Source organism: Chinchilla lanigera, unplaced genomic scaffold (assembly GCF_000276665.1).
Source record: "Chinchilla lanigera isolate Chin_1 unplaced genomic scaffold, ChiLan1.0 scaffold00068, whole genome shotgun sequence".
Lineage (NCBI taxonomy): Eukaryota > Metazoa > Chordata > Mammalia > Rodentia > Chinchillidae > Chinchilla > Chinchilla lanigera.
In genome coordinates, this window is record NW_004955469.1 from 8,105,086 (window position 1) to 8,116,815 (window position 11,730).

An 11,730-nucleotide genomic window follows, 5' to 3' on the forward strand; every position below is an offset into this window, starting at 1 on the left:
TGTCTGTTAATGTTTTCCTCCTTTTATTTTTAAAATTAAAAAAAATAAGATAAGTGGGCTCTCCTAATGGAAACTCGTAATGCTATAAATTTCTTTCTAAATACTACTTTGAAGTGCACTGTACCAGTTTTGATGTATTTTTGTTACTGACCACCCAGGTTTACTGTACTCCAATAACATGAGAGATAATCTTTGGTGGAAAAGGAAAAGGTTTGTTCAAAACTGGCTCCAACAGGGATTGAGGGACAGGAGGAGGAGAGGAATTTGGGGGGTGCTGATATTTTTTAATTCTTCATATGTTCTACATAGAAGCCCTTTGTCTGAGGGACAGTCAGCTAAAATTTTTTCCAAGTTTGTGGGTTTTCTTTTTACTCTGCTGGTGATTTCTTTAGCTGTGCAGAAACTTTTCAGTAGGATGAGATCCCAGTTGTTGATGAGATAGTAAACAAGGAAATTCCTGTGCTGTTCCATCCTGGCCATTCTAGGGTCCTTCCCTCCTCTGCACGTTCCCTCTAGACAGATGCTAGTGGGGTTTTTGTTTTTGTTTTTGTTTTTGATAGCAGCTAATTTCTGATACAGGCATTACCTTTCTGTTCATTCATCTGAGCTGAGGAAGGTTATGTATATCCTCAGTGTAAGGAAGCTGGAGAAGCAGCCTGTCTCATTAGAAAACAAAACAATCTAATTTTTAAAGATCCACTTTATCATCTTTGTTACATTTTATTTTCACTTTAGTTCATTTATTATTATTATTATTTTGTCTTTTTGAGACAAAAAGGCTGGGCTTGAACTCACTTTGTAGCCCAGGTTGGCCTGGAACTCACAGTGATCCTCCTGCCTCAGCCTCCCGAGTGCTGGGATTACAGGTGTGCACCACCATGTCCATCTCCATTTAATTTTTTCCCTAATTTTCATTGCAATTGTTTTTTTGACCCATGAATTTCTAGATACTTTGAGATTTTTCCAGATGTCTTTCTGGTGTTGATTTCTAATTTATTGTGGTCAGAAAATATAGTTTATATGACTTCAGTACTCTGAATTATACGGCAATTTCATTTATTGCCCTTATGTCTTGTTTTAGTACCCATTGAGTGTGCACTTAAAAAGTGTGGGGCTGGGGATGGAGCTCAGAGGCTTACAGTGCTTGCCTAGCATTGCAAGGTTGCGTGTTCAATCTTCAGCACCAAAACTAAACAGTAACACCAACAAAACCCAGAAAACTAAGTGTGTATTCATTATTGGATGGAGATTTATATATCAGGTCAAATGGATTAGTGTTGTTCAGCTATTCTGTATTATTAATTTTTCTTTCCAATTTAAAAAATTATTATGAAAGGGGTGTTAAAAATATCCAACTGTAGGGCTGGGAATTTAGCTCAGCGGCACAGCGCCTGCCTGGCAAGTGCAAGGTCGTGAGTTTGATTCCTGGTACTGGAAAAAAAAACCCAAAAAATTGGGGGGCTGGGGATTTAGCTCAGTGGTACAGTGCCTGCCTGGCAAGTGTGACGTAAGTTTGATTCCCGGCACTGGAAAAAAAAAAAACAAAACAACAAAAAAAAATCTCCAATTGTAATAGTAGGTAGTTTATTTTATATTTTATTTTTTAGACAAGGTCTCACTGTGTAGTTCAGGTTAGCTTTGAACTCAGTATGTAGCCCAAGCTGTCCTTGAACTCATGGCAATCTTTCTGCCTCAGCCCCCACAAGTACTGACATTACTGGCATGTGCCACCAACCCTGGCTCGTAATAGTAGATATTCGAAATTTTACTTCTTTTACTAACTTGTAAAAACTTTAATGTATGGCTGCTTCTCTGACTGTCCGTAATCTTCTGTTATTTGGGTTTAAGACTGTGGATACATTTGCTCAGATTTGCAGCTTTAAAAGTATCAGTATTTTTACTTCAATAAATTTGATCATAGCTAAGCACAAAGCTACAATTACAAGTTACCCTTTTTTTTCCTATGTTATAGGAATAGACTTTAAGATCAAAACAGTTGAATTACAAGGAAAGAAGATCAAGCTACAAATTTGGTAAGTGATGCTAATTTACTTTATATAACAATACCAGATGTGGCAATGAAATTCTTCCTTGTCACTTGTTTAGATTCTGTTAGACTTTTCTGAAACAAGCTATCAGGTGAACTTCAGTGGAACAGAAATGTACTTGCCATTGATTTTGGTTTATGAGAGCTGGCTGCTAATTTTTCCATTTGCTATATAGACGTGGGCAAGTTACATACTGTTAGGCTTTTATATCTCCGTATGTAAAATGGAACTGATACCACCTGTCTCAAAGGGTAGTTATAAGGATCACAGGAAATAATCTGTGTAAAGCCTTTAGCACTGTGCTTTGCTCACAAACATCCAATATAAAAGGTTAATATCATAATCTTTTTGTTGCTTTGAGTCTTAAGCTAAAATATTTATTTTCCTTAATGTGCTTTAAGCTTTATTTTTAAAAAGAGGGTGTAGAGATGTAGCTTGGTGATAGAATGTTTGCTTTGCTTTGTGGAGGTTCTGAGTTCAATCACATAGCACTGAAAAAAGGAAAAAAAAGATTTAAGTATTCTTTTTTATTAACTTACAAAGTTTTGCCTGCCAAAGAACAATAAAATTATTTGAATTTATATTCAAGTCTGAATTTTGGACTTTTAAGTTAAAGTGAATATTACTTGTTTTATATTACTTTTGAGTAAATATTACTTGTTTTATGTATATTATAGGTATCAAGCCATTAAATGTTCTTAAAGACATATGGTATCACATACATATACATGCATATGTATGTGTATAAGAGAAACCAAATGCTACAAAACAATTTTTCAGACATATTTTGCATTACATATAAAACTTTGCCCTACTAAATTTGTCCTGTACCTCTATCTACACTCCTTCTTCCACAAACTTTATCTTCTATTCCTTGGTCTTAGAGATTTATGAATTTCTTCCCTCTTTTAGGGCTAGGGAGGCAGTACTAGGAATTGAACCGAGGACCTTCCCACTGTGCTGTATCTCTAGCCATTTTAAAATAAATTTCTTTGTTCAAGAAAGGATCTCACTAAGTTACCCAGAGTGGGCTCAAACTTTCAATTCTCCTGCCTCCCAGTATGCTGGGAATCCAGACATATGGCCCCATGACTAGCTCATTTCTTCCCTTTTACTGTTTTAGTCTTTTTGTATCATTCATTCATTTTTGAGGTAAGGTCTCACTATATAGTTAAGACTGGCATTGAGCTCACTGGGTAGCTGAGGCTGTCCTCCAATTCATGATGCTTCTCTCTCAGCCTCGCAAGTACTGGGATGACAGGGCTGTACCACCACACCCAGCTTCTTTTTGTAGCTTTTAGAAGTAAGCAGTATCAAACAACTAGCACTTGTTGTTTTCAAAAAGAAATGTCAGCTGGGCATGGTGGAGCATGCCTGTAATGCCAGTACTCAGGAGGCTGAGGCAGAAGGATTGCTATGAATTCAAGGCCAGCCTGAACTACATAATGAGACCTTAAGTCAAAAAAAGTGTCTACCTTGTTAAAAAAGATGCTTTTTGGAAACAGTAAGTCTTCCAGTGTGCCTTCAAGATTAATCAGAAAAAAAATTTCTACTTATAAAACTAAAACATAACACAGAAATGGCAACATTTCTAATTTTAATGTTATTTAATTTTTAAACATTTTAAATTGAACTTCTCAGTGAAAAAACTTGCATGGTAATATTCCAAAAAGAAAGAAACCATGTAGCTCAAAGTTAAGAAATCTGAGACATACCCATGGTAATTTACGAAAGCTTTTAACACAAAAAAACCATTACTCATAACTTGTCATACCTTGAAATTCAAAACTTTGTCTTCACCTTTAGTGCTTTGCTCCCAGTTGTTTTTTTTTTTTTTTTTTTTTCTCCGGTACCGGGAACCGAACTCATGACCTTGCGCTTGCCAGGCAGGCGCTTTTGCTGCTGAAAAAGCACAATTCTTGTATATCTCTAATTCAGATAAATACATTCATTCTGTTCTGGCATGAAAATGCCTGTTTTGTAATTGAATATTCATCTTAGAAAGTTTCTATAGTTTGTGCTAAAGCTTTGTTTTTTCTTAACTCTGAATGATCATTTTTTTTTCTGCTTTCTTTCCAGGAATGTCTCAGCCTTTATCTTGCATAAGGGTGGAAGTGTATCTTTCCCTGCCCAGGGCATATATCTTAGCTTGTTTGGCTCAAATTTGTGATCCTCCTGCCTCAGCCTCCCAGAATGCTGGGATTAGAGGTGTGCACCACCATGACTGGCTAGAGCTGTGGCTTTTAAAATCCTGGATCTGTAGGAAGTTTACATCTTGCAGTTTATCTTGGCTACCTACATTTTCCATAGAGGTTAGTCAGCCCTGCCAGGAAAATAGCCATAGTAAGTTACTTCAGTGCTTTTGTTTTGGGGGAGGTGGGAATCAGGAATGCCTGCTACTATCAACGTCTGTATCTTTGTAACAGTAGTAAATTGTACTTAGCACAGTCACCCTAAACCAGTACTTCGATTTTGTAGAAAAATTAACTGTGTATTTATATAAGGTGCCAGATACTTGTCGTTCAGTTTTGATTCTTCCCATTCTCTTAACTTCTACATCCAATTCATTAGGAAGCCTTGATTCTCCATCTCTAGTGTTACCCCTAGTCCAGGAGTGGCGAACCTATGGAATGAGTGTTGTTTTTTTTTTTTTTTAAGACAAAAAGATACTAATGAATGAGTTGTTTTTTCTGAACTAAAACCTCAGCATTCAGGTTAAATTGCTGGGTTGGCACTTTGGTATAAATAGGTGAGTGTGGGCCCTTGTCTCTAAAAGATTTGCCATCACTACCCTAGTCTGTACTGTCATTACCTCTTTGTGCTATTGTAGTAGGCTTTTTTTTTCTTTTGATACTGGGAATCAAACTCAGGACCTTGCGCTTGCCAGGCAGGCACTTGTGCCGCTGAGCTATATCCCCTGCTCTGTAGTAGGCTTTTATGTCCTAACCAGTCTTATACCTTTGCCTTCTTGCTGTGCTTTTTTTCATATAACAATCAGAATAACCCTTTTTCAGATACAAATCTGATCATGGTTGTCCTATTTATTGTCCTTTTGACTTTACATTGCATTTCAAATGAAAGTCCAAATTCTGAATCCGTATTGCTTACTACAATAAGGATCTCACCTCCCTCGCTAATCTCCTCACTCTCCTTTGTATGTAGCTTCTAGCCCCAACTAATCTAGTTCAGAACCTTTGTACATGATTTGTAGACCCTCCCAACCCTCAAGTTCCTCTTTCCTATTCCCCCCGTGGCTAGACTATTTGAGACTATCGTTCCATTTCAGAGGCTTCAGGTCTTGGCTACCATCCCCCTTTTCCTCGTCTCTTACCACTTTGCTCTGCTGAGCATTCCAGCCAAGCACGTTTCCATTTAAGAACCTTTACCTTTAAGTTTTTACTTTGCTTTCTGTTTGGAATGATCATCAGGTCTTTGCCTTGCTCTTTTCTCTCATTCAGATCTCAATTCACTGTTATCCTCAGAGAAGCCTTGTATGAGGACTGAAGAAACCCAGTCTTTCCAGGCAGTATCTTATTTAGCCGTAGTCATAGTAGTTTTCAGTATGTGAAGTCACTATAGTTTTATAAACTATAAAACTCTCTCACTAGAATATAAGTTTTTGAAGGGTGAGAATCTCATCTGTCTGTTTTATGGTTTTCTGCTTATATCTCTCCCATCTAGAACTGAACTGTGCAAATACAGATCCTCAGTAAATATTTGTTGCCTGAATGACTTTAGTCAGTGGTTTCTATTCACACTTCACTTTCCACCTTAAGCTTCACCTCTATAGAGAGGATCTCCTTAATTATTCTCAATTACTTTGTCTCTCTTTACCCTGCTTTTTTTCACTTCTCTCCATTCACTTTGGTAGCATTCACAAGTTTTGATATAATTTCTTGTTTCTTTTCTGTACTGTTGCAATTTCTGAGAAGGCAGGACTTCTTATTTTAAAAACATTACTTTTTGGATGATGTACTTGTAGCTCTGTACTGGAGCAGATTTATAGTTCAGTACTGGAGATTGAATCTAGGGCTTTCATATTGATCTACACCCCCAGACCTTTTTATTTTTTATTTTGAGAGCAGGTCTCACTAAGTTTCCAAGCTGGTGTTCTAGTTTTCGATCTTCCTTGCCTCAACCGCTCAAAAGCGCAGGGATCATAGGGGTGTGACATCGTACCTGGCTAAGATAAGCATAATTTAAACTCACGATATTTTGTGGGTTTTGTTTATTTCGTTTTTTTGAGACAGGGTCTCATTATGTAGTGAGGGCTGGTCTTGAACTCACTTGTGTAGCCCAGGCTGGTCTCAAACTCACAGTGATCCTCCTGCCTCAGCCTCCCAAGTGCTGGGATTACAGGCACATGCCACCACACCTGGCTTAACCTCACTATATTTTGGGTGTAGGGAAATTATAGTTCTTTGAAGAAATGCAGGTCTTAAGACAGTGTACAACATGTGAAATTCGACATCTTAATTTATAAAGAATAACTTCATTATGTTACCAAAAAAGACAAAGTTACGCAATTTGAAGTCTCTGCATTGCAGAGCAGATTGATGTTATCTCTAGCCTGTTCAGTGCTGTCAGGACTGAGACTAAAAATAACTGTCATAGTAGCCAGAGTGTACAGTTTCTCAGACCCAACATGTGGAACATTAAGAGAAGCTATCTTAACTTCTGAACTGTATTATTCCTTTGTAATATATCATGGGGAAAAATAGTACTTTACAGTACTCTCATCTGTGTATTATTTTATGTAAGGAGAATTCTGCCATCAGCTTATAATTTGAAAAACCTGGTCATACTGAGAAGGCTAGGAAGAAAAATTAGCAGAAAAAAACTGACTAGTTTTGAAAATAGGCTTAGGCACCTATATTATTGAAACATAAAAGGAAAATGTGAACACATAAATGATTAACTGCCTATAAGATACTTTAAAAACACTTGCTTTTCTTGTTGGATGGAACCTGCTGGATTGGATTAGATTTTGGCCATATGTGTTACACCAACCTAAAAATAATTTTACCAATGAAAAAGCAGTTGTGGCTATTTTTAACCCTGACTAAAGAGTTACTAACTAGCCTAGAGCAGTGATGGAGAACCTCTTCGATACATATGCTCAAATGCAAAACACGCTTATTTATCACAAAATGCCAACATTGAATACTGAGGTTTTAGTTTAGGAAACACAACTCGTACATTGACGTCTTTTATCTTAAAAACAAATAACATACATGCCATAGATTTGTCACCGCTGGCCTACAGATAATGAGGGAAGGACCCTGTTCCATGGTTTGAAATAAATTGTCGTTTTAACATTTTGGTAGAAGCTGACTGACATAGTAAGATAGAGGCCAGACTCAGGTAAAGGATAATTTGAGATTAGAGTCTGGGTCTTTTTGTGAGGCAGGAAACAGTCATATTGAAAAGTATAAATGTTAGAAATACGTAAATGAAAGCAAGGTATAGAAAGCTAAAAGAATTAATGGGAGCGGTCATGCCAAAAGAGAGAATATAATTGGGTGTAAGAGATCCTAGAAGATAGAGACAAAAATCAAAGAGCGGGTATAGTAGTATGCCATGGAACAAAGCAAACCTGCTCTGAAAAGAGTAGTGGTTACCTTTCTTTTTAGAAGGGCCATTAATATTTCAATATCTTCTATGTTGGTGTTTTATAACTATAGTATTTTATAAGGTGAGCTCCCCAGCTCTCCCCCCAAGGTGCTATCTATAAAAGTTTACCTAAGTTGCCTCTTTTGCAGTATGTTTTTTCTTAGTACAGAACTTAAGTCATAGGCTTGACACTGAAGTGTGTATATAATTTTGCTAATTGTATAGTGTAAATAAATGGAAAAGAGGAGGCATATAATAGCCAGAAAGCATTAGGGGTATTGTCTATAGTAGAGCACTGTGGAAGATCTCTCTAAATAGTTACTACTGCACCATAGTTGTTAGTCTACTGGAAGCCCAGGTCCTGCACACTGTGTGTTAGATAAAATACATTTCCAGCCTTCATGGTTTGTGAGTGACTTCAGCTATCTTTAAAGAGATAGAATTATAGGTTAGTTTCTTCTTCTTTCCCTCCTCTCTCCTCTCCTCCCCCCTTTTCTTTTTTCATACTGGAGTTTAAATCCAAGGTCTTGTGTGTGTTAGACATGCACTCTGTGACTGAGTTATATCCCTAGTAACTTTTAATTTTATGTTGAGACACTTCATTTGTCCAGCTAGCCTCAAACTTGTGGTTCTCTTACCTCAGCCTTGTGAAATAGCTGTGATGACTGGTGTGTGCCACTGTGCCCATCGAGTTTATAGTATTTCTTTTTACTAGATAAGAAAAGAAATAAGCAGTTCTTACTGTGATAACAGAGGCCTTTGTTTTTTAATGGAAGTGTTTATAATTACATGTGACTTAAGGCACTTTTAACTCAATACATAAAATTAATAAAAGGTAAAACAGGAAATTGGAAATGAGAAACATTCATAAATATAAATATATTGCACACACATAAATATATTGATATCTCACACACACCCCTTTTTTGGGACAGGGTCTCACTATGTAGTTCAGGCTAGCCTTGAACTCACTGTGTAGCCCAGACTGGCCTTGAGTTTGCAGGAAGTATAGGTGGTGGGAATAGGTTGTGTAAAGGCTATCACAGGACCTTAAGGGTATAGCTCAGTGGTAGAACACATGGCACATGAGAAGACTTAGTTTTAGTTTCTCTCTCACACATATTCATATTTATTCATTCTTAGTCTCTGTCTCTGTCTTTGAAAAAAGACAGGAGGACAGGCTTGTGTATTGAGGGACATGGACAAAAAATGTGGCTCTAAGTGGTAAGGGAAAAGAGGGGCCAGAATTACAGGAGCTGGAAAAAGGATAGATCCTATAAGGCTTTTTAAGTCCCATGATAAAGATAAGGGTAAGGATTTTAGAGTTGATTCTGGTTATAACAAGTTGCCATTAGAAGTTTTTTGGGCTTGTGGGTTATTTGTTTTGTTTTGTTTAGGTTTTTAGGGGTTTTTCTGGGACAAGGTTGCACTGTGTAGTTCAGGATGGCCTTGAACTCATGCTGATCCTGCTGCCTCAAACTCCTGAGTGCTATGTTTGTTTTTAAGCGTGCCATGATCTTAGTATGTTTTATAGTGGATTTATTAAGACATAATTCACATGCTATACAATCTACCTATTTAAAATGCACAAATCAGTGGTTTTTAGTGTATTCACAAGATTATACAGCCCCCATCATAAATTTTAGAACATTTTAATCACGCTTAAAAAGAAACCCCACATCTTTCTCACCCATCCTCCCAACTCTTTCACCAAGGTAACCACTAACCTACTTTTCGCCTTTGTAGATTTTCTTACTCTGGACATTTCTCTTACATGAAGTATGAATATGTACTCTCTGGTGATGAGATGCTTTTGCTTTGCATAATGTTCATCTATGCTATATCATGACTGGCTGCCTGTCTACCTGCTTACTAGCTGGGAATCAGACCCAAGGCTTCATGCATGCTTATTCTATTGTGTATGGATACACATATTTTATTCATTAATCAGTTGATGGGTTGGTGTTGTTTACATGTTGAACTATTCTGAATAATGTTGCTGTGAATATTTATGTATGTTTTTGTGTGAACTTTTTTGCGGGGGAGGACTTTGAGACACAGTCACTAGGTAATCCAGGCTGGTTTAAACTCAAGATCCTCTTGTCTCAGCCTTTCCTAGTGCTAAAATTATAGGTATGTGGCAGTACATCAGACTATAATTATTTCAAAATAAAAGCTTTAAGATGTTAGATGGGAAGAGGAACAAAGACATGAAATGTTAGTTGGAGGGACATAGAAAATGGAGTTTTTTGTTTATTTTTGCTTTTTAGAAAAAAGACACTAAAACATTTTAAAAGTTGTGAAGAATAATCCATAAGAGGAAGAAATTGGTGATGCAAATGAGAGTGTAATTTTTTTAAAATGAAAGCATAATTATTGGAGCAAAATACACATTGAACCTTCGACTTGAAGACATTAAAAAATTAGGAAAGGCTATCTATTTATATATATTTGTCTTATTTATAAATGAGGTTACCTTTACCGAATCTAGTTGTAGCCCTTAAGTGTTCTAAAAATTTAGCCAGGAATGGTGGTGTATGCTTGTGATTCTAAAGCTCAGAAGGCTGAGGCAAGAGAATCATGGGCTACATAGTGATGTATTGTCTAAAACAAAGAAAAAGAACATAAAAGTCCTGCACACTTTTGTGTAAGATTATTGAACTCAGTTACGAAATACAGTGGTATTTCAAAAGTTTTATGTGTCATTTTGAACTGTTTTCCTTTCCAGATTTTCATTCCGTATGAGTAGGTCATTAATTTCTTCAACTGAAAAATGGAATACCATAATTATTTGCTATTTAAAGCGTTAAATAAAGCCAAGTATAGTGGCACACGTCTGTAATTCCAGCACTCTGAGAGACTGAGGCAGGAGGATAACAAATTTGAGCCAACCTGGGCAATTTAGCGATTTCCCGTTCCCAGAATAAAAATAAAAAGGGCTGGGGATGTCGTCAGTTTGAAGGTTCTGAGTTCAAGCCCTAGTACCACATACACACACAAGTTAAATAAGTGGTTGTTTTGTTTTGCTTTGTGGTGGATAGCGAGTTTTAATCTGTTTCACTGTTTTGTCCTGTATCTGAAATGTACTATGATTAAAATACTTAATGTATTTATTGACTATTATTTCAGGGATACAGCAGGCCAAGAGCGATTTCACACCATCACAACCTCCTACTACAGAGGAGCAATGGGTATCATGCTAGTATATGACATCACCAATGGTAAAAGTTTTGAAAACATCAGCAAATGGCTTAGAAACATAGATGAGGTAAGACCTAGAAATTACGTAAATCCTTCCTTTTAAATTTTGGACAGTCTTTTTAAAACCCCATCCTCGGCAATCACTAATTACTGCCAGATTGTAAAATGATTTTATAAAATGCTTTCAAATAGAAAACTACCAGTGATTTTTATAGTCCTTCTCTCTATATGCATTCTTTCACAGTGAATTTTTATTGGATGACTACATGAAAATTTCAGTAGCGATTTTTTTTTTTTTTTTTTTTTAGTAACGATTTTAAAAAGTATTTTAAGTCGTAGGAATGTTGTATTTGTAGAGATTTTGAAACATAGGGAGTGCTAATACAGTTAAAGATCTTACTAATAGTGCCATGTCATTACATTTGAAGATAATCATTTTTTATGAGGTAAAGTGTATTCCAGCATGTCTTTCTGTGCTACAGCATAGGTAAGTGTCTCTGGCAACTTGCAGTATGATTAGAGCATTTATAGATTGTTTCAGGTGACTAGAATAATTTGTTAATTTAATGGCTAATTGCTTCTTAGAACAGTGATTCTGTACTTCATTTTTAAAATTTTAATTAGTACACATTTGTAGTACATAATGATTGCATTCGTCGTGGGTAGTTGGTACATGTACATAAAACATCTTAATTCTTTCTTCATCCCTTATTTCCTGCCCTCCCCTACTTACTCCCATCCCTCCATCTCTTGGTCCCTTTTGCTTTTGTAAAAGATGTATGCCCGGTGTGGTGGTGCTTGCCTATAATCCCAGCACTTGGGAGGCTGAGGCTGGAGGATCATTGCGAGTTCGAGACCAGCCTGGGCT

General features: G+C 36.7%; 1 protein-coding gene across 1 annotated transcript in view; it reads left to right on the top strand.

Moving 5' to 3' along the window:
• The window catches only part of Rab10 (RAB10, member RAS oncogene family), an 81,749-nt gene that overhangs the window by 47,851 nt on the left and 22,168 nt on the right, over positions 1-11,730 (top strand). Inside the window, exons 2-3 of the mRNA XM_005400418.2 lie at positions 1,973-2,033; positions 10,791-10,929. Of these exons, the coding sequence (XP_005400475.1) occupies positions 1,973-2,033; positions 10,791-10,929 (200 nt within the window). The remainder of the gene's footprint in view (positions 1-1,972; positions 2,034-10,790; positions 10,930-11,730) is intronic.